Source organism: Lepisosteus platostomus, chromosome 5, assembly GCF_059453375.1.
Source record: "Lepisosteus platostomus isolate fLepPlt1 chromosome 5, fLepPlt1.hap1, whole genome shotgun sequence".
NCBI lineage: Eukaryota > Metazoa > Chordata > Actinopteri > Semionotiformes > Lepisosteidae > Lepisosteus > Lepisosteus platostomus.
In genome coordinates this window covers 67,278,519-67,305,589 of record NC_142615.1, presented here as the reverse complement: position 1 = coordinate 67,305,589, position 27,071 = coordinate 67,278,519, and the positions used below count along the sequence as shown (strand labels likewise).

General features: G+C 41.3%; 1 protein-coding gene across 1 annotated transcript; it reads left to right on the top strand.

The window, feature by feature from the left end:
• Positions 1–273: 273 nt before the first annotated feature.
• LOC148671829 (antigen WC1.1-like) lies at positions 274–25,110 on the top strand. Its single transcript, XM_088632979.1, has 16 exons — positions 274–314; positions 8,797–9,146; positions 11,835–12,149; positions 12,471–12,785; positions 14,969–15,196; positions 15,413–15,511; positions 16,905–17,219; positions 19,072–19,374; positions 19,509–19,577; positions 19,778–20,089; positions 20,406–20,426; positions 20,852–20,995; positions 21,280–21,378; positions 21,774–21,845; positions 23,136–23,241; positions 25,014–25,110. Exons 1-16 carry the CDS (start codon positions 274–276, stop codon positions 25,108–25,110), a joined length of 2,886 nt encoding a protein of 961 aa, XP_088489105.1.
• Positions 25,111–27,071: the final 1,961 nt, after the last annotated feature.

The window sequence follows — 27,071 nt, the reverse complement described above, 5'->3', positions numbered from 1 at the left end:
GTGAGAGACGTGTGGGAGACGCTGTATCCCAGGGCTGGTGTGGAATCACACACAGACAGGTCTTCTGTGTGATCTGAGTCCCACTGCTCAGAGGTACAGACTGGTCAACTGGTCACTATTGTAGACAAGACCATCATTCTGCTGCTGCTGATAATCATATTACACTTATAAGAGTAGCAATACTGCTGTTCATTAAATCAGTAAAAAATAATAATAAGAGATAATCACATATTGCTCAATTTTCAGTAAAACACTTCTGACACTAAGAGAAGGATGGAGATGAGTTTCTGTCTGTTCATGAGGGAGGAGTTTGGGTAAAGTACTGAGGGATTCAGAGCTCTGTGTGTGAGTCTGAGCTGTGAATCTGACTGAGAGGAGATACTTTTTTTTATTCTGATTCTGAGAAGTCTTTTCCTTTGCCAAGCAATGTTACATCCCCTTCAGATACTCTGCACAGACTGTCACAGTGAGAGAAGAGGAGAGAGAGATGGACAGATAAGAGCACACACTGCGAGAGAGACAGAAAGGGGGAGAGAGAGGAGAAGGAGCAGGAAGACAGTGCAGGTGCTCAACCACACTGTGACCACAGGAGACAGGAGGCTTTTCTCAGCTGCTGAGGAGCTCAGTGCTCATGGCCACTCAGGCTCAGAGGCTCTGGCAGCAGTCAGGTCTGAGAGCTTCTCCTCATACTGACACTGGAGCTCTGAGAGTCAGCCTCCATTCTGACAGGAACAGCCCCTCCTGTTCAGCCCTGAGAGTCACCATGAGAGAGCTGTGTTGGGAGAGGACCTGTCACCCTGTAGAGCTCTGAACACTGGACTCTCCTGTGTCTCCCTGTGCAGCACTGGAGCTCTGAATATTGGGCTCCCTGTGTGTCTCTCTGTACAGCTCAGCTCTCAGCTGCCTCATTACACTGACACCCACAGCCTCACAATAGAACCTGGCTTCCTGTGCTGGAAGAGCTTGGAGGAGCACAAACCACAGACTCACTGCAGAGTCTGACCTGTAGCTCCAGTGAAGCTCTGCCTTAAATCACCATTGTATTAACAAGGACTAAACTTTGTTTTTCATAATTTTGTTGCTTTTTCAAATTTGAAACTGACTCCTGCTCTGTGGCTCCTGATGCTGCAGCTATTATGGTGAAGCTGTAACACAAGAACTCTGCTATATTGAACAGGAGAGTTTAAATACAGCCTAACTGCTAATACTACTACTGCTATCACAACTGCTGCTGCCACTGATACTACTGCTACTACTAATATTTTACTGCTGCTCCTACTGCTGCTCCTACTACCTATAATAATAAGGAAGAGGATGTGAGCTGTGCCCTCACACTGTTCAGACTGGTGGTGTATCAGTGTATCAGTATCAGTTCAGCTCCACTGTGCTGTAAGAGAGTCTCAGTCATGCAGTTGGCTCCACACAGAGAGACACTGGGGTCACAACTGGAGGGGTTGGAACATCTGTGTGGATTGGAGCTGCACAGAGACAGGCTCAGGGTCTGAGGGAATCAACTGGAAGAGCTGCTGTCCACCAGGCTCAGTACAGAGGGAACAATCACTGCTGAGCTTTTCTTTCTTTTTCATTTAAATTATTGATCACAGTCACAGGACAGCCAGTTCTTATTCAGTCCACCTTGTCTCTGTATTCCTGTGCTGACCTGATTGACCTCACTGCCACCTTGAGCACAAGCTCTCCTCACACTGCCCTTGACCAGGACCAGAAGACATTACTGTCTGGAGACACAACAACTCTGTGAGTCACTGCAGGACACCAGTCATTGGACACTGCCTGACACAGACAGCAAGACACACAGGACCACATTCTGGACACCAGTCACTAGACACTTCCTGATACAGACAGCAAGAATTACAGGGCCATATATACATAATTGATTATCTTGATACTGATTTAAAAATATAATACTTGTCTACAATTTTTTTAGTTTAATATCTGATCTCTTCCTGCCCCTGCAGCACCTGCAGCCCTGCTGTCTGTATCTGTATCTGTGTTTCCTCCAGTGAGACACAGAGCTGCTCCTGTCTCTCCTCTCCTCCGCACTGCTGGGAGTGTCTTCAGGGAGAGGAAACAGTGATGTGTCTCTGATATATATGGAGAAGACTGAAAGGGCCCTGTGTGATTGGCGTCCCGCCTGTGTGAGAGGTTCCTGCTGTCAGTCTGAAAAGGCAGTGCTGTGTGTGATTGGCGGGGCGGAGGGCTGTGTTGTTACTGGGGGTCCAGGGTGCGGAGCAGTAGCTCAGTTGCCCTGTGGGCTCAGGGGTGAAGACAGGGGTCTCAGCTGCGCTCTGTCCTGATGACAATGGAGAGCTGCCTGTCCATCTTCTCTCTCGCTGTCCTGGTGCTGCACAGCTCTGCCAGTAAGTGACCAGTCTTCTCCTGTCCAGACAGACAGACAACAACTGGAATTATGTTCATTAGATTTTTGATGGAAATGGAGCAATAAGTGGGTTGAACAATTTTTGAATTTTTATTTAACATTCAGCTTTGTGGGTATTCATCAAAAATATTATAACCATATTTTATCTTGTTCTGTAAGTAAGGAAATATAATTAGTTGTGTCTAAATATAATTAGTTGCTTTTAATTTTTATTGGATTTTCTAAAAATATTCTTAAGATTTCTAAACATTATATAATAATAATGTTATAGATGGATAGAGCAGAAGCTGGCCATTATCACCCTCTATTGATAATTTGTGAAAACATGGAGTGTATAAAATCTTTAAAAAGTTATTTAACTTAATCGTTACTGTAATAATAAACTTTATATATAAGTGATAATTTGAGTGATATGTTGTGACGTGAAAAAGTCTTCATTTACTCGAAAACAAAAAAAGTGTGAGCAATAAAAAATGTTTCTAGAATAATATCATATTATACAGGATGATTCAGAAATACCCTGGGTTGTTTATTGTTTTATTGTGTTCAATTCTGACTCCTCTGTATTGTCTTATTACAGACTGGTGCATTAATAGAGATACACGTGTTTTTAAATAGTGAATTATTATTGTGACTCATATTAAATTATTACAGACTGATGAATTAATAGATATACAGTAAATGTGTTATTACCACCTAAAGTGTTTACGCTAGAGAAATAAGACTGGAGTTTTAATGCTGCCATTATATCTTTGGTGTATTCAGACAGTCCAGGTTTCTATCGTTAGGCTGTGTGATATTCAGTTGCTGTGAAAACAAGTAGTTCCTCTAGGTGTTATAAGAATATGTGTTCCAATATGATAGGAAGTTATGAGTTATGAGCTCTTGTATTTTTATAGTATTAAAATAAAACTGATATATGTATTACCTGGTTCATAAAGACCAGGTTTGCTTGTTTTCACATTGAAAAGGACAGGCTGATAAAAGTTACATTCTTTATTGCTTTATAAGTTATAAAATGAAAAATATTAACACAATTGTGAAAATTCTTAGTATTGTAGGTGTATTATTATTAACTGGGGTCTCATCAGAAACTGAGGTGTAACATTAATAATTTAACAACTACAAGACATTGTGGCATTACAGCAAGAATTAAAAAATGGTAGTTGTGTTTTGTGTTTATACAGGATTTGTCTATTATTTAACAGCTAAATAACTTATTTTGTGTTTTTAGGATAGTTATCTAATGACAGGTTTTTTTTTGTAAATTGTGAAGTTTTAATAAGAATGCTTTATTGTTTTTGACTACATTCGAAATCTGAAATTATTATCAAATGCAATTATATAAGTATGAGTTATACAAATTAAATATTTAATTACATGTTATCATACAAATGCAATATTTAAAAATTAATTCGTAATCACAGGACTCAAGTTTAGATTTTTGAGCAGTTGCTCAGGACAACATCATAATACATGTATCTGTGCCTATATGTTAAACCTGTCTGGTATTTTTGAAAAATGTTGTTCTTTAATATAATTTAATCTGATGATCATGTGTTAAGTTTAGATGTTGGCAGGTAAAGGCTAGAAAATCATTGTCAACAATTCATATACAGACAATGGGAATATACACCTCACACACATTTCAGCACAACATGTGAAGTACCTGTCAGCCTCTGACCACTGTTGTGACCACAGGTCCCAGTAACACAGAAACACTGGTCCCAGGACTTGGAAGCCACAGAGTTAGTACAGTGTCCAGTACAGTGACCACAGTCTCCTGGAACCCAGGACCAGCCATCTGAGGTTCTACAGTTATTACAGCCACTGCCCGCCGTAGTGACCACAGCATGCAGAAGTGCTTTTCTGTTTAATTTAAAACTCAGCTTTATGGATATTCCTTAAAATTATAATTGATTTTATTCTGGTGCTATAAATAAGGAAAAATAATAAACAATTTGCAGTATTAACAAGAATTTCACCTCTACAATTAATCATAATATTAATTCAGCTTATATGTTTTTTAAACTATTTTCTATTAATGCTGTATTAATAGTTTTATATGCAGTTATACACTATTACACACAACACAGACTAAGGATAATGTTTTTTAAGTACTAACATATAATTATTATAACTATTAATATTGTAGATATTTAGCAACCTTATCACAAATGTTGTACAACTTGACAATCCCTTATCTATTACCACAATAATAAAATACAAAATTTTGGTTGTAATTTGGGTCATGTGCTAGGACTTGTGGAAATTTTCCCATTTGCAAACAAAATGGAATATAAATGTTTTAACAATAATACAACATCTTCAAAATATTTACCAGGGGTTGTTTATTTCATTGTGCTCAATTCTGCCCTCTCTAACAGGTATAATAACAGACTAGTGTATTAACAGAGATCAGTGTGTTTTTAAACACTGTTGTATTGATCGGACTGATATTTTATTTTACACACTGATGAATTAATATGTTTAATATGTAATAAGTAATTAACTGATGTGTTATTAAACACTGGAGTATTTTAGACTAATATTTTAACTGAGATAAGTGTTATTAAATACTAGAGTATTATTGAGACTCTAGTATTATTACTATTGATACATTTTATATTTACTGTATTATTAAAGTAACATTAATAATAATAAAATTATAACATTATGGAAATGTTATTAAAAATAGAGTATTTTGAGAGAAGGTGACAATTTTAGTGCAAAGAACTATTACAGACAGGTGATCAGAGATAAAAGTATATTTAAGGCACGTTTCCGATTAACAAATAATATTAGTAACTTGGGCCCTATTGCAGGTGAATGTGCTAATACAAATAAGAGTACTGAAGGTAAATGTATTAAAATATTTTTGATCCATGGTTATTTTTGAGAATGATTACAGTAGTTTTAGATACTATGGTAATTATATTGCAGAAGGATCTAACATTGTAACATGATTGAGGACAAGACATATAGTTGTGTTTATTTGTTATAACAGTCACATTCAGGTGGTAGGTATTTGTATTGCAGTGTGTTGTAGTTTTCTGACCTGAATCCATACTGGGTGCTTTTAGACAACAGTGTCCAGTTTCAGTAACAACACAGGAGTCCTGAGGCAAATCTTGTAGTTTTTTCAACTTTAAACAAAAGTTTGGGATCTGTTCAGACTGGAGTTTTATTTGAGAAATGTGTCTATTATGTTGGAAGAAATGTGTATTTGACCCGGAAGTCCTTCATTTTGAAGAGAGAAAGGTTTAATTATTTTTTCCATGTTTATTCTGCATTTGACTGATACTTCACAGCTAAATGAATTATTGTTTGTTACTCTTAGATCACTAATGATAGGGATAATTTTTCTTACATTATGGAATTAAAAAAAAAGATTAATAAAAACAACTGGTGCACTGTGATTCTAGAATATATTATTAAGTGCAACTATAATTCAATCTGTGAATTATGTACTAAGAGGTAAAAGCTAAAACACATTGTTCACATATTTATCATGTAAGCATAGCAAAAAATATATGAATAAAAAATAGTATTTAAATGAATTGTAGCATATAGTGTGTAATGGAAAAAAATATTTCACACTCCAAACTGAAGGTGATTGAAAATGTAATCAAAAAGAACAAATCTAGTTACTGTAAATGTGCCCTGGACAGTAAGTATACACACTTCACGTACAGTCTGGGCTGGGACTGACTTGCGTCAACAGCAACATTCCCTCGAGCACTCACCCTGTCATTCAGACTGGGTCAGGATGTCTTTCAATTAAACCTTCAGTCTTTCATTCAGGCTCCCAGTCACACTAATCACCTCTTTATTTGAAACTGTTCAGAACACCGAATCTCCATCATTAGAGCCAAACCTTGTGAACCTAGCGATCGCATTCCTCTCATAGTCAAGTTTATCACTCGGTTATTTTAATTTCTCACTACTCCTGCTCTTCGATCCTGAAATATTTTCTGTTTTTTAATTCTTTCCTTTTCCTCGCTGACTCTCCAGCCTTTCTTTTCTTTATTTCAGCTGGGAGACAGGTGTCCCTCTTTATTTTTTCTTTCTGTTCACCTTTTTCATTCAGCCCAGCAGCCTGCATGTGATCTGTTACTCCCTGATCATTCAAACTCTGAAAGAGCTCAAAGTCCTGCGCCTGGGTTTCAATTATATCTCCTGCTGCAGATTTTCCATCTTTCTGCAGCATTACACTTCACATATTTCAGCACAAGTTGTGAAGCATCCATCTATTAAGAAAATATTTTTATTGATTCTGTTTCGGATTTTATAACTTATTTTCAAAGTAGACCATTAAAAAGATCAATGTTTAAATCTCTTACTTGATACAGACATGCAGGCAGTGTGCACTGTTAAGTACATGTGGGGCCTGAGACCCAGATACACCAGATACACCAAACCTGGTTTCAGTCATTCAGCCTTCTGACACCACAGCCACTGTCCACTGTACTGACCACAGCTCCCAGAAACACAGGAACATCATCATTACAGCTACTGACCACTATACTGACCACAGCTCCCAGAAACACAGGAACACACTCATTACACCCACTGTCCACTGTACTGACCACAGCTTCTAGAAACACAGCAACACAGTCATTGCAACCACTGACCACTTTACTGACCACAGCTTCTAGAAATTCAGGAAGACCGTTATTACAGCCACTAACCACTTTACTGACCACAGCTTCTAGAAACACAGGAACAGCGTCATTACAGCAACTGACCAATATACTGACCACAGCTTCTAGAAACTGAAGAACATAGTCTTTACACCCACTGTCCACTCTACTGACCACAACTCCCAGAAACACAGGAACACACTCATTACAGCCACTGTCCACTGTCCTGACCACATTTTCCAGAAACACAGAAACACCGTAATTAGAGCTACTGACCACTATACTGACCACAGCTTCCAGAAACACAGGAACTGTCACGCCCTTTACAGCCAGAGGGCGCTCCTTCTCTGTCCTGTCCCTAGTTTCCGGTCTGCTGTCCTTCCTGTCCCTCTCTTTCCCTTGGGCTATATATTTCCGGGTCTTGCACTCTGTCCTCGCTCAGCATTGACGTTCGGATGTCCTGACCCGCCTAGCACCAGGGCGCCCCACGTCCGCTCCCTGAGGGCATAGGTTTCTATACGGCATTCCTGAACTCTTTGCACTAATGAGCCCAGGCCTTTTTCCCATCTCGCTGCTACGCATATGGGTCTTTTTCCGCTCCCCTGCTCCCCACGGTTAGTCCCTTTGGATGTCTGTGACAGGAACACCATCATTACAGCCACTGACCACTGTACTGACCACAGCTCCCAGAAACCAAGGAACACAGTCATTACAGCAACTGACCAATATACTGACCACAGCTTCTAGAAACTGAAGAACATAGTCTTTACACCCACTGTCCACTCTACTGACCACAACTCCCAGAAACACAGGAACACACTCATTACAGCCACTGTCCACTGTCCTGACCACATTTTCCAGAAACACAGAAACACCGTAATTAGAGCTACTGACCACTATACTGACCACAGCTTCCAGAAACACAGGAACTGTCACGCCCTTTACAGCCAGAGGGCGCTCCTTCTCTGTCCTGTCCCTAGTTTCCGGTCTGCTGTCCTTCCTGTCCCTCTCTTTCCCTTGGGCTATATATTTCCGGGTCTTGCACTCTGTCCTCGCTCAGCATTGACGTTCGGATGTCCTGACCCGCCTAGCACCAGGGCGCCCCACGTCCGCTCCCTGAGGGCATAGGTTTCTATACGGCATTCCTGAACTCTTTGCACTAATGAGCCCAGGCCTTTTTCCCATCTCGCTGCTACGCATATGGGTCTTTTTCCGCTCCCCTGCTCCCCACGGTTAGTCCCTTTGGACGTCCGTGACAGGAACACCATCATTACAGCCACTGACCACTGTACTGACCACAGCTCCCAGAAACCAAGGAACACAGTCATTACAGCCACTGTCCACTTTACTGACCACAGATTCCAGAAACACAGGAAGACCATCATTACAGCCACTGACCACTCTACTGACCACAGCTCCCAGAAACACATGATCACAGTCATTACAGCCACTGACCACTATACTGACCACAGCTTTTAGAAACACATGAGCACAGTCTTTACAGCCACTGTCCACTGTAGTAACCATAGCAGAACAGCCCTCTGCAGTCACACAGTGATATGGACAGAGAGATATATAACAGGATCTGGACACAGGTGTGTGGAGGGAGAGGTAAGATGGCTGCTGGTGGACTTCCTGTCACTCCACTGTCTCTTGTTCCCCATGGGAGAGACTAGCAATCCAATCAAACAGGTAAAACAAAATAAAAATTCTAGGTGTATATCTAAAATGTCTTAATATACAAATATCCTGTAGACATGGTGATAGGGATTGTTTCTCTCTCTCTGCAGGCAGTGCTGATGTGAGGCTGGTGAATGGTGCCAGTCCCTGTGAGGGGACAGTGGAGGTGTATCATGGTGGAGAGTGGGGGACAGTAACTCACTATGACTGGGATCTCAATGATGCTACAGTGGTGTGCAGACAGCTGGGCTGTGGATCTGCTGTATCAGCAAAAAAGAGCGCTCACTTCGGGCCAGGGTCTGGATCAGTCCTGCTAGATGAAGTTTCCTGCAGCGGCTCAGAGTCTGCACTGAGGGACTGTGTAAAAGATGAAGTGAAACAGAAAGGCTATCCTCACATCTGGGACTCTGGGGTGATCTGTTCAGGTAGGAGACACAGACTCTCTCCAGTCTCCAGCACTGAGGAGAATTAAAACTCCTCGATTTATCTAGAGTCCATCATCAGGATCCATCTGTCCATCCTCTCATTCCCACTGCTACTGTCCTGCTGAGAGCTGTGACAGCACCCCTCAAAGTCATTTGTCTTTTCTCCTTCTGGATTGTTTTTCCTGCAGTGTGTAGAAAAGATATTGAAAACTGTCTGAAACCCCCAACCCCACCTGTATGCTTTCTGTTAGGTTTTACAATTGATCAATAAAGAGGCCAAAGGACAGAGTTTGATCATAATGCTATAAATCTACAAATAAATTTACAGTATGTGACCGATAAATCTGTATAAACAAATGTATTCTTGGTCTTGATTTGAAAACTCCAGTTTGTCCTCCTTGTAATTCATCAGGATCATTTTCACTTACAGTTCTGCTATGTCTCTCTTACTTCTCCCTTTTCTCTATTTAAATTCAGATTCAAAGAGCTGTATTGATCAAAGAATTACAGCATTGACATTGAACATCAGTTGCTTTTCTCTGATATATTTACAAACATAACAACAATGACCGCATTCTGTGAGATTGAGTGAAACAAATTAGTTACAACAATATCTAAAAACTATAGAAATAAAAACTATAGAATAAAAACAATATGACTGATATGTATTCTCAAAATGTAATCTATTACAAAGTAGAGGAGATCTCTCAGCTTCCTGGTCCATTTGGTAGTCAGTATTGATCCAAGGATCTCATCCACTGTTTCTTCAAGAAAGCTGGGATATCTGGTAACCTGTTCCATATTCCTACAATCCTTTAGCAAATGTGCCCTCAGTTCTCAGTGTACATATGTAACCTTTTTTAAATACATCATGAATACATTCACGTTCTTAAAAAATAACTAAAAAATCTGATATAACATCTGTTTCTCTAGGGAAAAATGTCCCTCTCCCTCTGTTTTATGTTTTCCAGGGTTGAGGTTTCAGAAAATAAAAACGCTTTGTAAGTTAGTGTCAAACCCAGAAGCCAGCTGCTGTATACAGGCAGCTATTTGGATGAACACAAATAAAGCCTTCATTTCCAAGGTAGTGTTTAATTATTTACAGAACAATAAAAACAACCCAAAAACAAAAAAACTAAAGCTAAACATTTGAATGAGCATCTTCACATGAAGGAATACAACAGGCAGTTAAGCTGTTTACCAGCTCTTTAATAACTTTCTCAAAAGTGATCAGTCCCTTCCTTCTGCTCCCATCTCATCTGGGTGAACTGCTTCCTGCTTTTAAATGTCAGCTTACAGGTGACTGAGGATGGCAGATCAATCTTCATGGGTTTGACAGAAATCACAATCTTGTCTTGTGTCCACATACTCATCGCTTTACAAATTAGAAAATAATATGTAGGCACTGTACCTGAAATAAGTTTACATATGCACACCTCCATAGCCAATATATACTGTAAATACATGAAGAATAATACTGTTTCTATTAATCTTAATAGAAGTGAGCTTCGGTAATTGAGCCTATACTTCCTCAGGGTCTGTTTCTCTTTACTCTGTCTTACCCTCAGCTAGTTTGTGTTGTCATATTGTCCAGAGTGTCTGTCAGTGCCCAGGTCAGTCAGTCCTGCTCCAGCAGTGCCAGGATGTGACAGTCCTGGTCTTGTCCAGAGTGTGTGTCAGTGCCCAGGTCAGACAGTCCTGCTCCAGCAGTGCCAGGCTGTGACAGTCCTGGTCTTGTCCAGAGTGGGTGTCAGTGCCCAGGTCTGACTGTCCTGCTCCTGCAGTGCCAGGCTGTGACAGTCCTGGTCTTGTCCAGAGTGTCTGTCTTTGTAGAAATAAAGGCAATTTATTTCAAGTTCCAGGTCAGACAGATGTCCCAGCAATGCCAGTCTGTGACAACTCACAGTGCCTGTCTGTGGTCTTGTCCAGAGTGTGTACCAGTGCCCAGGTCAGACAGTCCTGCCCCAGTAGTGCCAGGTTGTGACAGTCCTGTTCACAGTTTTTGTCAGGGGGCAGGTCAGGCAGTCCAGCTGCAACAGTAGCTGGACTGGGTGTGATAGGCTTGGTTTTCTATAACCTCTGCACCACTTTGGACGTGACGTCTAAAACAACTTTATTTTTTATGTAAGTGTTCATTTCTGCTTTATATTGAAGGACATTGTTTAGTTCCCAGGTTTTCTCCAGGTTTATCAGGAAGCTTTGAGGTAGAATGTGTTCTTCATCTTGGTTCAGGGTCTCAGATATCTGCAGGTCAATTACTTGTGTTTCACAACCAAATTTCCACTTTGAAGCCCAGAGTTCTAGGATGTCAGCTCCTATGACACAGTGGGGTGCGCAGAGGTTCTGGTCATTTTACTTATTTTTCATTGATCTCTCAGTGTTTCTGTGGAAGTGACTTGATCTGCAGTGAATGTGTGCTTGATAATTTACAGATTAATTTTTGGCTGAGCAATTTCCCAAAATTCCAAAACAGTGCATAGTTTTTCGTATTCTTTAGAATTCATCACAATTTTGTTAAAATAATGAATACTCACTCTCTATTCCTGGTCTCTCTTCCTATCTTTTCTTATATTCAAGCATATCGAGTGGTCAGGGACAGTGATCTCTGTTATTGTTCTGATATTCCAGCTCATTGAGGGGTCAGAAAGGTCAGGGACAGTGATCTCTGTTATTGTTCTGAAATTCCAGCTCATCGAGGGGTCAGAGTGGTTGGAGGCAGTGATCTCTGCTCTGGGAGACTGGAAGTGCAGCACGGAGAGACCTGGGGCTCAGTGTGTGACTCTGACTTTGACTGGCAGGATGCAGAAGTTGTCTGTCGAGAGCTGGACTGTGGGGTTCCCTCACAGGTGCTAAAGGGGGCTCATTTTGGGAAGGGGGAAGGACAGGTCTGGACAGAGGAGCTCCAGTGCCAGGGAAGTGAATCGCACCTGTTCTTCTGTCCAAAGTCCTCCACAAAGACACAGAGCTGCACCCATGAGAACGATGTGGGACTGGAGTGTTTTGGTAAGAGGAGGATAATTTATTTCATTCTGTCTTTAATGGAGCTCAAAACTGAAGTTTAAAAGAGAAACTGATGATTGCTACAATAACTGTGTCAGCACTGGGGGTTGGTGTTTAACCATGAAGATTAACTACACCAATCTTCTTATTAACAGTAAATTAATTCAACTTTAAATTGCCACCTTTGCTAATGAATAAAGCATTCAAATTAAATTGGAATTCAACACGTTCAGGTACTTGTAGGACAGTATTGGTTTGTGTAAGTGTGAAGAGTGTGTGTAAGTACTGCACAATTCCTAACTATAATCCCTGTCCTGTGTGCAGGATACACAGGGTTCAGGCTGGCAAACGGCTCAGACTCCTGCTCTGGCCGAGTGGAGTTGCAGTACGACAGTAAATGGGGGACAGTGTGCGACCTGTACTGGGACCTGAGAGACGCCAGTGTTCTCTGCCAGCAGCTGGGCTGTGGGGAGGCTGTAGCAGCACCTGGACAGGCCTGGTTTGGACAGGGCAGTGGACCAGTATGGGCTGATGTGTTTGAGTGCCGGGGTAATGAAAGCCATCTCTCACACTGCGCTGTTTCCTCATGGGGGAGAGCAGGGTGCTCTCATGGACAGGACGCAGGAGTCATCTGCTCTGGTGAGAACCAATACCCATTTACATCTTGAATATTAAACATTGTAATTATGATGGAGCAATGATTGGCAGACATGAGATAGTTTTGCATGCCTTTATTACGTGCAAAATGAGAGACAATCTTGACACACTTTAGATGTTTTATGTGCAATCACCTTGAGTCAGTCTGTTGTCTCCTAACTCATGAATTAACTTCTTACACTTATATAGCACTTTTCTGGACACTCATCTGAAAGTGCTTTACAGGTAGTGGTGACTCCCTTCCACTTCCACCAATGTGCAGCCCCACTTGGATGATGTGACGGCAGCTAGAGTTTGCCAGTTCACTCACCATACAAAAGCTCTCAGTGGAGAGGAGAACAATTCATAGATGGGGATTATTCTGAGGCCATGATTGGCCAGGGAGGGAAATTTGGCCAGGACACCAGGGTGACACCTCTAAGAAACACCCTGGGATATTTAATGACCCCAGAGAGTCAGGACCTCAGTTTTATATCTCATCCGAACGACGGCACCGTTTTACAGTATAGTGTCCCCATTGCTATACTGGCACATAAGAACCCATACAGGCCGAAGGGTGTGCATCCCCTGCTGGCACCTCTAACACCTTTTCCAGCAGCAAGCTTAGTTTTTCCCAGGAGGTCTCCCATCCAGGTATTGACCAGGCTCACACCTGCTAGCTGTAATGGGTTACCAGTTGTGAGTTGCAGGGCGATATATCTGCTGGTTGAAGGGAAATCCTTCAAATTATTAATTTGTATTTTTGAATTAAATGAAATTTGGAAGGGGTTATAAAACAAATGTTTAAAACCATTCACACATGGTTGACTGGTCTTATTCGCTGGCTTCACCCAGACTTTTCATGAGTAAAATACATTGATTGGAGTAACTAGCTGTATCCATTTTTCCTTCAGTTGACCCATGATGTTCAAATGTGCAGGACTTTCATTGAAAACGAGTCTGTGATGATGGGTAACACACAGTTTTCCATGAAGGTAGTTGTTACGACCCCAAGTCTAGGGGTAAAGGGGTGTAGCATTTAGGATAATTCTTTTGGAAGCAGGTAGGTTTAGTGAGGGACTAGGAAGCGTGATAACAAGGGTAAGGAACTAGAGTGGTGCCAAAGGAAAGAAAATAACAAACAAAATGGAGCTGGCTACGACAGTGAGGGAAAGCTAACCTAACTACAAAAGAAGACTACGGTCTTCGGCGTCTTCAACACCCTAGCTAACCTGCACTGACTAACCAAAACCATACAGGACAAATGGCACTCACCCGTACTAAACTAGTGTACTAATACAAAATCAACTAAGTGTGTAAGTGTACCCAACAACCTAAACTAACCTTCTATACAAAAGTTCACACAAAAACACAAGTGAACCAGGAATACAAATAAGGGAAAACAAGAGTAATCAACAGGAGCAGGGTACAAAAGAACACAAAAGTTGAACATGTAACACTGGGGCAAGGTAATGGCAAAACAAGGATGAACACACAAACAAACCAAAGTACAAAGAAACTAACGTAAAACCAACAAAACAACAAAGCCGAAGCTATACGAAAATACACACACACACACACAAAGCAAAACAAACCAACAAACGAAACCGAAGCAATAACCAGAAGCGAAACGAAATGAACCGATAATCAAAACCAAACGGGACCGAAGTCAAACGAAAGGCCTTTTCTTCCTGAAAGCCTCCATGTTACATAGTGAATAAAATGAGTTCTGATTGGCTGAGAGCTAATTCATCATCACGACATCATACGGACATTGTGGTGTAATGGTGGGCCAATGGGGAAGGGAGAACAATCAAGGGTCAGCAGTGTGGACATAACAGAAAAAAACACACACAGATCATACACTGGGACGTAACAGTAGTCAATCAATGTAATAAACACACACCTAAATAATAACATGATGTACCAACAACATTTGGTTGTACATGAGATAATGGATATTTTCTGATAGAGAAAACAGGGACAGTTCATGTTAAATTTTCCCAAAGGTTGTGATTGTGCATTTGACAGACAAATAAAACAAGTGAAATCAGTCAGATGTTACTGTAACCTGGAGAGGATGAAGCCTCTCATTCTAAATGCAGGTCAGGAGGCAATGCCTCTGTGAGCTTGGATTACAGAGTTGATGTGTGATGATGAAACCTGATGATTATTGATTTTTACAGGTTCCTCCCTGTCAGCTCTAGACGGTGGAGTCCGGCTGTTAGGAGGAGAGAGTCACTGTGATGGCCAAGTGGAGGTTCACTACAACAGCACCTGGGGGAGACTCCTCCAGCACTCCTGGGGCTACAGAGAGGCCTCTGTGGTCTGCAGACAGCTGGGCTGTGGCTCTGTGGTGCAAATATACCACTCCCCTGTGTTTGAGACAGGCGACAGTGCACTGTGTCTGACAGGTATTCAGTGCTCTGTAGTACAAGTCTGTAACTCCTCTGTGTATGGGACAGTGCTGTGTGTCTGACAGGTATTCAGTGCTCTGTAGTACAAGTCTATAACTCCTCTGTGTATGGGACAGTGACAGTGCTGTGTGTCTGACAGGTATTCAGTGCTCTGTAGGACAAGTCTATAACTCCTCTCTGTATGGGACAGTGACAGTGCTGTGTGTCTGACAGGTATTCAGTGCTCCGGGGACGAGTCTCACCTGGTGAACTGCAGTTCTCCACAGACAGTTAGCTGCAACACTGGACAGGATGCTGCCCTGCTCTGCTCAGGTAGGAGCCATTCAAAGTATTTTTTCAAAGTAATTTTTTTTAGATGCACATTGATATGTAGGACAAACACAAACCTAAAAATATTTGTCACAAAATATAACAACTGGACCTGTCAGCAGCAGTTAATATATTGTATGAAGTGATATTTGTTTTTATTTTAAGTCCATTAATATGGACTGGCAATAAACCAGTGATAAATGTATGAAATTTGAGTATGATTGTAGAAGAGATTCCATATATTGTTCAATACAGTCATCCCATACTGTAGAGATGCAGTGTTTAGTCATCAGGTTAATCCACTGCAGATCACAGATGTGAGGCCTGTGCTTCTAATTAATGAAGATCTCCTTTGTTGCAGTTGTAAGCAACAGAGATAAGAAATGAGAATATTTGCATGATAAGTCAATAGATTAATTAAGACAGCTGGGAACGATGAAAGCCTACAGCCTAAGGAAAGAAACATTTTATCTATTTCTTTTTTGAAAAGAATGATTGGTGGGCATTACCGGAAAGTATGGATGTAGATGCACTTACTACTTCATAAGCATTGAAAGTACTGGTACATAAAAATAATCTTTTTAGTTGTATTAATGATATATAATATATAATGATATGTAATATGATATATAATTATATATAATATATATGTTTTATAATGAATGAGCTGGATTTCCATTGATATAACAAGAAAAAAATATTAAAACATTCAGAATTTTAACAAATCCATTGGAAATGGAGTCTCAGGTTGTCACAGAATCCAGGGAAAATTTCCGCCTGGAAGAAAGTGCCCTTAAACATTTTGGGGTGCAATGTCTTGTGAAGTATAGACAGTAGAGGCCTGGACCAGGGCTTGAATTGAAGCTAAATCCTTGGATATTAAACCTGAATCATCAAATTTCTCGTATGTCCTACTGTGTGCTCTCACTCAAAAGAAATATGGAATGTTTTTTCATTTTCACCAACAAATAAAAAAATATCAAAAGCACTGAACTAGGCAGTGCTAAAGAGGCTATATATAGGAGTTAAGCAGTAAAAAAGAAGACGTCTTACTAACTGATTGCTAGCAAATAAGAATCTGATGAAATTGACATGCAGACAATGAAGATTAAACAAAAACTTGGTTTTTGCTCAGCATTGCCCCAAACAGCAATGATATCTCTCTAAGCCTCCGAATGGTCAGAATTCACTGACTAATAGCTATTTCTATTTGGATTTTCTACAGACAGTTAATTTGAAGACAGGCTAAAAATCCATAGTTTACCCCTTGTTATATAAAACTTTTTTCCCTTATAACTCTATAATCTGAAATCCTCCATGATGCGTAAACAGGCTAACCAGAGAATTACCACACCACCTATAATGATATATGTCTCTATATCACTGTCTCTCCTAGCCCAGCGCTCCCTCAGGCTGGTTGGAGAAGGAGGCGATTGTGCTGGGAGGCTGGAGGTTTATCACAATGGCTCCTGGGGGACAGTCTGCGATGACTCCTGGGACCTGGCAGACTCTCAGGTGGTATGCAGACAGCTCCAGTGTGGGATGGCCCTCAGTGCCCCAGTGCCGGCCTCCTTCAGCCAGGGAACTGGACCCATCTGGCTGGACGAGGTGGGCTGTCTGGGGAACGAGTCGTCTCTGTGGGAGTGTCCCTCAGCAGGGTGGGGACAGCATGACTGTGGACACAAGGAGGATGTGAGAATCCTGTGTTCAGGTAAGCGAGCTAAAAAAAATAATCCATATTCTCGAATTCCACATTGTGGATATGGTTTGCATTTAGAGTGTTTAAATATATCTTATTGAGAAAAATTCAATTCAGTACAATTCAGTTTTATTTGTATTTTTACAACGGACATTGTCACAATGCAGCTTTACAGATTTCCGGGCCTGAACCCCCAGTGAGCAAGCCTAAGGCGACAGTGGCAAGGAAAAACTCCCCTAGACTAAAGTAGGAAGAAACCTTGAGAGGAACCAAGGCTCGAAAGGGGGAGCCTATCTGTCACACCCAGTACACCTAGAGGGCACTCCACTTCTGTCCTGTTCCTAGTTCCCTGTGATTATTCATGTCTTTCTGGTGTGTCTTGTTGTGTAGCCTGTTTACTTCCTGCTTCTGCTCTGCTCCTCACTCAGCATTGAGGTTCGGATGTCCTGAGACCCACCTAGCTCCAGGTCACTCCTGTCCATGGCCTGAGGGCGTAGGTTTCTATACAGCATTTCCTGAACAGCTGAGCCCGTCCTGCTGCTACGCATAGGGTCTATTTTCGCTCTCCCGTCCCTTCCAACATCCGTGACACTATCCTCCTCTGGCCGGCACCGAGTTAATTAAAATGAACAGATATGAAAGTCATCTATATTATATTACATGGTGGAAAAGCAGACTGGTATTTTTAGTTCAGTAATGTATGGTAAAGTCCAGCAATGTCCGGAATGTTCAGTAGTTTCCTCTAGTTGAAATTTCTCTGGGAAGTTGAGTTCGACAGGTAGAAGGAGCTGGATTCTGGGCCTGGGCTTCCAAACAGTCCACCTCAGATTGGATGGATAGAAAAGAAATAAAGTGAATGACAATGAAAGCAGAAATTGGTAGGTTGCATGGCTTGCTTTTCCTAAATATATATCGGAAGGCTAGACTAAACAAATATGTTTTTAACTCAGATTTGAACATTGGGAGTGCTTCTTCATTCCACACATCTGCGGGGAGGCTATTCCATAATTGGGGAGCTCTATAAGAAATTGCTCTGTTGCCAGCTGTGACTTTTTTAATTCCAGGAACAACTAGGTAACCTGCTCCTTGTGATTGAAGTGTACGAGAGGGATTATAAGGGACTAAAGATCACTCAAATATTTTGGGCCAAGATCACGCAAAGCTTTGTAAAAAGAGACTAAGATATAGTTATGATACAGCTGGGAATGCACATATTCACATCCCAGTAAAAATAAAAATAAAGAAAGAAAGAAACTCTGGCACTGAATGTGAATTCCCCTCCACTATTGAATGGGGATATATTTATCTCAGTCCTCCAGTAAGATCTAGGATCCAATCTTCAAACTTCTCACATCAATTGTCTTTCATGATTTTCTGCCTCAAATGTTTCATTTTGATTTGTTCCAAGAATGGCTTCCGGGCAGATCCTGATGACCCACACGGTGTTAAATGTCACCCTGAGCCTCGTTTTCTCCATTCATAGTGCAGCGCCACTCACCCTGAGCCACACATTCTACTTTCATGCCTCAGTCTTTTAGTTGCGCTGCTGCAAAATAGCCAAGCTGATCAGAATGACGTTTAGGATCAGAACCTGATCATGTAATGGGATTTTAAAGCTCTGTGTGATGCACTGTCCAGATTCTGAATGAACAGAACCACACACTCCTGTCACCTTCATGTCAGCTGTGTCATTGTACAGCTGTCCTTGTTTCATTACGTGAGTCAGTTATAACTGGATTAGTACAGGAAATGAGACTGGTTGTTGTTCACATTGTTTGCTTGTTGTTTCTTTCCAGTTCAGAACTAAACGTTGGGCTGTCTTGTCAGGGTTTGTTTCCTTTGACTTTCCCTGCTGTCTTGGCAGATCACACTCTCCTGAGGCTATCTGCAGGCTGTTCAGGACAGGCAGAGGTTTACTACAATGGCACCTGGGGCAGCATCTGTGCCAACAGCATGACAGACATCACAGTTGCAGTGATCTGTAAACAGCTTGGCTGTGGAGACAAGGGCACCGTCAGAGAGACAAACTCCAGGCTGAGCCCTGATCCCAAATGGCTGGACTTTGTCTCCTGTCACAAACACGACTCCACCCTGTGGCAGTGTCCCTCCTCCCCCTGGGGTCAGAATGACTGCACAGATCGGGAAGTGGCTGAGATCACCTGCTCAGGTACAGAGGGAAGAGTAATGCTCTGTGAATTAGTGTTTTGCCATTTTTAGAACAGACAAAAGCTTTAAACTGAATTCTTATTAATTTATCTCCAAACATGTATAAAATGAAATAATTATTATTAATCTTTGAAGGTCCTAGAAAAGAAGCTGACAGAGGCACTCCAGCCCTTCAGGAAGAGCAGCCTCAGCGGTACTGCCCAGGTGAGTTCAGTGTGTAAAACAGTCAGAGACACTGCAGCCCTGAGCTGAGGAACAGTAACCATACAGCTCTCTTCTAGAGCCACTCAATACCTCACTAACCTCTACTAACGTCACTGAGCTGAAGACACTCAGTAAGCTCTCTGCTCTCGTCTACAGTCACAGATCTAACGACACTGAATAACCTTTCTGTTGACTTTCAGTCCCACTGGCTCTGCGCCTGGCTGGAGGCACTAACTGCTCTGGCCGGGTGGAGCTGCGGTATGAGGGCTCCTGGGGGACAGTCTGTGACGACTCCTGGGACCTGCAGGATGCCCAGGTGGTCTGCAGACAGCTGGGCTGTGGTGATGCAGTGAGTGCAGCAATAGAGGCCTCATTCGGGCCAGGGAGTGGTGCCATCTGGCTGGACGAGGTGAACTGCACAGGCAGTGAACTTCACCTGTGGGACTGCTGTCACTCTGGACTGAATCAGAGCGACTGTCGACACAAGGAGGATGCAGGGGTTACCTGTACAGGTGAGGAGAGTCTTAGAACTGTAGATGAACAAGGTAGCAGATCAATAGAGAAGTTAGACAGATGTCACCCATACTCTATCACTGCTTAATATCTAACTGAACCAACTAAGATCATCAGTCACAAGATTGGGATGTTTTGTAGCCCTGTGTATGAACAACACTAGGCTTTAATTCCGAACAAGATACCATTCATCCAGCAATCCTAGATTTGACCTCAAGGAACAAATGTAAAGATTTTATTTTTAAGACCACTGTGGATTCAACCTGCTGTAAAACCAAAGGCAAAATAATGACAGTTCTCCTATCTCTTTTACAGGTTTGTCAGAGACAACAGCCAGTCCAGCAACAGCTACAGGTGAACAGAAATCTTCCTTGTCATTGATAACTCCTGTCTTTCTGTCTCTTCAGATTCCCAGTGTATCTGTAGTGTCTCCTCTCCTCCTTAAGTGTGAAGATCAGTGTCTCTTCAGATTCCCAGTGTTGTTGTAGTGTCTCCTCTCCTCTCTCAGAGTGAAGATCAGTGTTTTCAGATTTCCAGTGTAGATCTTGTGCTAGTGTCCTCTCTTTCCTCACTGATTTAATGACAGTCCTGATGGGTTAGATTGGGAATCCTTAACTATTCTTCATTGATCTTGGGTTCACCCTGAAGCCATGATAGCCACATATCGGAACAGGAGGAGAACAGGACATGTGTCGACGTGTATATGAGCCCAAGAGCACCTCTCCTGATCCCTGTTCATCCATTGTCTCCCCCTCTCTCAGGCAGAACCAGGACAACACCCCAGACACAGCCACTGGGAGGCCTGTCTGCCTCGCCCCTGGTCCTCCTGCTGCTGGGGGCTCTGCTCTTCGTGGTGCTGGCCCTGTTAGTGGGGCAGCTGATCCAGAACAGGAATCTGAGGAAAGGTAGGGAGGGAACTCTCCATCCACATAGTGACCTCTAGTGGTCAGTTCTGTCACTCACATGGAACTGATATTTATATAATTACCGTGAGGAATAAACCTGGTAGAGAAAACCATTTAAAGTATAAAAAAGATTATCAACAATTACAGATGGGGATATCAGGAAATTTGCAAATCCAGAAGCATAACATTTATGTGCTGTAATGTCCAAAGAAGGTTTAGTAGTCAATGTTTGATCTTGTACTCCTCTCCCTGCATGTTAACCCTGAGTGTGTTTTCTCACACAGCCCTATCTAAGGGAGCACTCGCCCCCTATCATGATGCCGTTTACGAGGAAATAGAGTACAAACTGGCCAGAGAGGGAACCTACAGCGCCCCCAGGAGAGGTGAGTGGAGAGAGTCTTCAGGAGTGATTAGTCTCCATCTTCTGAGGAAGATCTGAGGACTTAACACTTGTAGAAAATCTCACCATACTGGTTTTAAATCTGTAGAGTTTTCTTTCTCAACTGCTGTCAAAGTAAGTGAAGAAAAGCATCATAAACTCTGTGTTTCTGTTGACAACCTGGCTTCTCTCCCAGTAAGAGACAGTGCTGACTGACTGTAGGATTTTTTTTCTCAACTGGTGTCAAAGTAACTGACACCACAGTTCACAGTTCCTGATCTGCCTTATACACACAAACTCTGAGATACTGTTCACACCCTGGCTTCTTCCACAGCCAGTGGAAGACAATGAGTCTGCTGTCTGACTGCAGGTAATATTGATCTGTCCTCCTGTTCACAGGGAGATTCCTCTCTGACGAGCTGCCCTCTGGATACGATGATGTGGAGGACAGTGAGGGAGACCCAGTACCAGGTGAGGGGAGGTGGAGTCAGGGGGCTCAGTGTGGGAGTGAGGAGGTCTTCAGTCCAGTACTCACTCTCACCTCAAACCAGGATGCCATTTAGAGAACTTATGTAGAAAATCCTGAATTATATAAATATAACCACACGTGTTTCTTCAGTGTTGCCTCACACTAGCCTTATCTCAGCAAAACTAGACCTGGTCAATTCTGGGGTGGTAAACAGGGTGCTGCTCTAATTGGTTTTGATAGAAAAGGAGACTGCGGAACAGCATGCTGTAAAAACTGCCTTTCAGATCAGATAAATCAGCAACCCTAGAGTTTTGGCTTAACTATACACCACAAAACATTTAAAATCACACTTTCCAATTACTTTGCAGCTCTATGGTCAAAGTAAGTCTGAGTCCTGAAGTGTAAATTCTCTGTCTCTCTGTGTGGTTCAGGAGACTCGATAACCTCTCTGAAAGAAGAGATCCCAGAGTACTATGATGATGCTGTAACTGTACCTCAGAGTCCAGATGGCTTGTCAGGTGGGTTATTTCAGTCCAATCACATGGGGAAACTCTGCACCAATCCCACAGAGTCTGAATCTCTCTACTCTTTCTTGGATCTCAGCCTCTGAATACGGAGTCTGTACTACTCTGCACCAGTTACATGAATCTGACTCTCTCCCTGTGATCTCAGCCCTGCACACTCAGTCTGGTTCACTGCTGCCAGTGTCCGGCTCCTCTTCAGTATCTCATAGGGTTCACATTACCACCCTCTCTGTCCAAATACAGCCAAACTTTCTCTGCCTTGTTTTCCTTCAACATCTTATTTGAAAATCTAGGAATTGTTTTACATTTATTACAGTTGTGAATAGGACTGGAAATCAGGTTCCCCCTGATCTCCTGTACTTTGAGCCTGGAGTTTTAGATCCTGTGTGATGTTCAGTTAATCAGTGTGTTCTGATGAGCTCCAGCAGTCCTGTGCTCTAGATAACTCAGTGTGCTGATGTGTGACAGTGAAGCTGTGCTCTGTGTGCTTTAGGAAAGCTGATGTCCTCTGTGAAAGAAGAGGCCCCTGAGTACTATGATGATGCCATCACTGTGCCCCAGAGTCCAGACACTGTGTCAGGTGAGTTATTATAAATAAGACTAAGGAGTACCCCCTGTACCAGCCCACAGTAGCCTTTGCCATTAGAAATTAGTCTCAACCTAATTTCATATCTGCAAATAAACACTACCTAGAAGAGAAGAGGTCTCTTACAGGCCAGTCTGTGTCAGAATGACAGAGCCATTACTGACCTTCTCTTCTGTTCACAGGGAGACTCCTCTCTGATGAGACACCCTCTGGATACAGTGATGTGGACGACGGTGAGGGAGACCCCACTTCAGGTAAAAGGGGCTACAGCCAGGGGACTCAGTGTGGGTTAGGTAGTTCAGGGATGGGAAAGATAACCTCCAGTAATCCATCTCTGTTGCACTGTCATCCAAGACAGGGGGGAATCAGGCATTTTGCAGTAGCGGTAGCTTCACTCTGTCATGTCCTACAAGGTTCAATAACAGCCAATAAAAACTGAGTGACCTGAATTGTACAAAGTTAGATCACAAAGATCACAGTGTCACTGAAACCCACCTACTGACACACCTAGCCAATCAGATTTAAATTGATTTCAATTGATCAGCAGCTGATTAATGATGAGTGAATGAGGTCTGGGCAGAACAAAGCTTTAGATTCCGCAAGACCAGGAATTCTGTTCTCTGACTGCAGAGAGAATTACTAGGCTCGGAAATTACTAGGTCTTCCTCACTGTGGTTTTAGAGCATTGATACTTCATAAGTATAAGTGAATTCTACACTGAATCATCAATTCTTCCAAAAAGATACAATTGAATTAAAAAAACCTATTAAATGCTTTTGAGTACAATATTGTAACATCTATTCTGTATACTATAACTGTTAGCCCACTAATAGCCATTGATATCAAAGCAGAGTACTTCTCAGATACAGTATGTTCTATTATGCTTATTGTTTGTTATGCAAATTATGATTTTATCAATAAATTGTATACTGTCTGGTTAGAATATATGTGTGAGACTATAGATTATTATGTTTGATTAGTTCCTAAAAGTCTACAAGTACTCTCAAAATATACTGCTATAATTTCTGATTGTTACAGAAAATTAAAATCCCCATTAACTACACTATTGTGACTAGATGTTTTAAAAAATCTAGGTACATGTGGCTAATGTCAAATCAATTCCAATTCCAATTCCAATTACAGTACACGGTTAAGGGCTGCAAAGCAAGGAGATGTTTGCTGAGATGTTGAGGTGTGAGATTCAGTGATCAAAGCAACCATAAAGTTTAGTTAAGTTCTGGATAAATGATTGTCAATCAACCGTCCAGGAATGATAGAAGGTGAGAGCTACTTCTTGCTTCTACTACTTGTCCAGATCAACTGGAAAGACCAGACTGGAGTTTAGTTTTTGACCCTCATAAAGAGAGCTTGCCTTTCGTTTGTTTTTAGAAACTTTTATTTCTTCTTTAGAGAATCCCTTAGTTAAAGAGTGCCTCTCCTGGCTAGTGGAAGCATCTTTAGAACAGGGAGATAGGCTCCCATTCATTTTGTAACAATTGGGTTCACAAAGAGAGATTTAACTGTAGGTTGTAATATCTTAGGTTTAGAAGGTTTGGTTTCTCTTTCTTTCATATAGGTGTTCTGTAAAAGCTGAATACTTGGTAGCAGTTTGAGGATTTTCTGGGTGGTTAGGATGTAGGTGTCTAAAACACCTTGTTAGCAAATTTGTAATTGCGTGCTGTATATTTATGTTGTGTGTAATTTCGTGTGTGTAGTGTTGTTAATAACAAATATTTAATTAATTGTACTTTTTTCAATAAAGCTGTTCCAAAGAACAAATCTCTTATGTGCCTTTAACTATACCAAATGCTTGGGTATATTCTTGGCAAAATCTTTAAAAGTAGGGGGTTATGATTAATTTATTTTTTAATTTATCTACTCAGTCATTTTTGATATTCACAATTTTCATAATCCTAATATGTAACAATATTATTTCAATAACTGGCTCATTTGACAAATCATGAGTCTGTCTCTCTGTCAGGTGTCCTCCAGCCTGGCCCTGGAGTGGACAGGGTCCTGCCCACACTGCCCTCTGAAGAAGGAGCCCCTGCCCCTGATAGGACTGACTACGATGATGTTGGGGACGAGTCTCAGGGAGAGGATGGGCGCTGTGAGACTGACAGAGCTGTCTGGGAGAACCTCCTCCAGCAGGTCTAGACACAGAAGAGCTTCACCAACAGAGTCACACAGTCTTACAACAGTTCTGAGCACTGAGACTGTATGTGACCTGAGTCCACTTCACTCCACTGCTTCCACACTGACACTCTCTGTCACCTGAGAGCTCTGACCAGTGAGTCACTGTCCTTTGTCTACAGGACCTGCAGTTTGTGTTTTAAAACAGGGAGACCTTAAAGTTCCCTATTCCACTCAGTCTTTTTTCTTGTACAATATGTTTCTGAAATAAAACTATTAATTGATATAGAATTCTGAATGTAACATTTCTGATGTGCAGAAATGTATAGACATTTTCTTAACGTTTCCTTTTTAAAAATAAACTTTTTAAAACCATTTTGTCATTCATTTGTAATTTCTTAATTTTGTACAATTAAAGACTTTTAATTAAATATATAAGGAACCTTTGGCCACTCACAATGATAAAATCAATCCCAGAAGGAGAGAATGCCTAAATGTTTGTGATCAATTCATAAGTATGACTTAATCCACACAAGGAGCAAAAGGCACTGTTGACAGAGCCAGATACAACACTACCAAAGAGACAACCTGGCTGTTATTTACATTCCCTTCAAATCAAAAGGTTAAGATAGATAGATACTTTATTGATCCCATGAGAAGAAATTGCATCTATCTATCTAAGACTCCTTGTCCTGCCTTCAGGAGCTGCTCAATTTAAAACGCAGCATCCCACAGCACTAGAGACACCCCAATATTCACTTTATACTGCACCTCAAACCATAGGTATTTTATAGCACCCAGATTGACCAGTACAGCGCACTAGATACAGTAAAACATCTTCATATTTGAAAGAAATGTGAGTGTTTTGCACATTTGCACAAGCTACAACAAGTAAACATTTGATATCACCTGGAATGATAAATAATGACCAACATCGGCAACTTCCAAGAAAATCATTTTCACTCATTGAATTTGATCTTCATACTCACCTTGCATTCTCAGCTATAATACTTCAAAATTACACTGCAGATTTGGTGGAAAACTTCACAAATCTGTACAATTGTATTTTAATATCTTGGTATGTACTTTCATTTTAACCATAAATGCTGTTCAGTATATTGTACTTTTGTTGTACTTTTTAAAACATTTTACCTGAGGACGCAAGGGGACTGTTATATCTTGTGATACATGCAAGACATCAGTAAAAGAAGGTGAAATTTTAATAAAATTGGTGATTAAAAGAAAACCACAACTTGTATGATATTATCCCTCGATATCGAAGACCAGTTGAAGGATTTGAAGAAACTATCAAAGAAACAGCAGCAATAGCAGATGATTTGGGTTTTGAACCAATGATTACACCTCAATAATCAATTCGTCCTCAAAAAATGAAGAGACAGGCATGTTTTGAGCCTCATAATGATCCTCTTCTGGATCCACAAGAAACGTGTTTTAGATGTACTTATAACTTCCATCGAAGAGAGATCTCATCAGTTGCATACAATTGAAACTTGACTTTTTGGATGGTATTGAAAATATTTTAAAAAAATAAAATAAACAATTTTCCAACGAAGATCTTGTATTGCCAGGATCTATTCTTAGCGTTTGGTAGTGATAACACTCCTGATATTGATGGAGTAGAAACGTACGATGCGTTGACATGATTTCTGAAGCGAGAAGTCCTAGAATGCCGCCTATAAATGAGCTAGGATTCATACCAAGAAATACTTTTTGTTTTCCACCCAGAAGGCTGCTATTGCATTACCAGTTTTGGTAGCTTCTGGGCGCGATTTTCCAAAACCGAAACTAATAACAAAGTTATTTAAGATGCACAAGTTATTTGGACATTTACCATGTCCAAAAATTGTAAATCGAGACTAGTATTACTACAGAAGAAAATATTTAACTGAAATATTAATAAGACTATGTAAGTATAAAAAGTAGAACAGTTCAATTTATATAACTTATTTTTTATTCTTATTAGA

Bases quoted from the DNA above. Each gene is read 5' to 3' on its own strand.
- LOC148671829 (XM_088632979.1), top strand. From the start codon at position 274: ATGGAGATGAGTTTCTGTCTGTTCATGAGGGAGGAGTTTGG. The intron at 9,147-11,834 runs GTAGGAGACACA...CTGAAATTCCAG, and splicing joins CTCTGGGGTGATCTGTTCAG to CTCATCGAGGGGTCAGAGTG. The intron at 15,512-16,904 runs GTAGGAGCCATT...TGTCTCTCCTAG, and splicing joins TGCTGCCCTGCTCTGCTCAG to CCCAGCGCTCCCTCAGGCTG.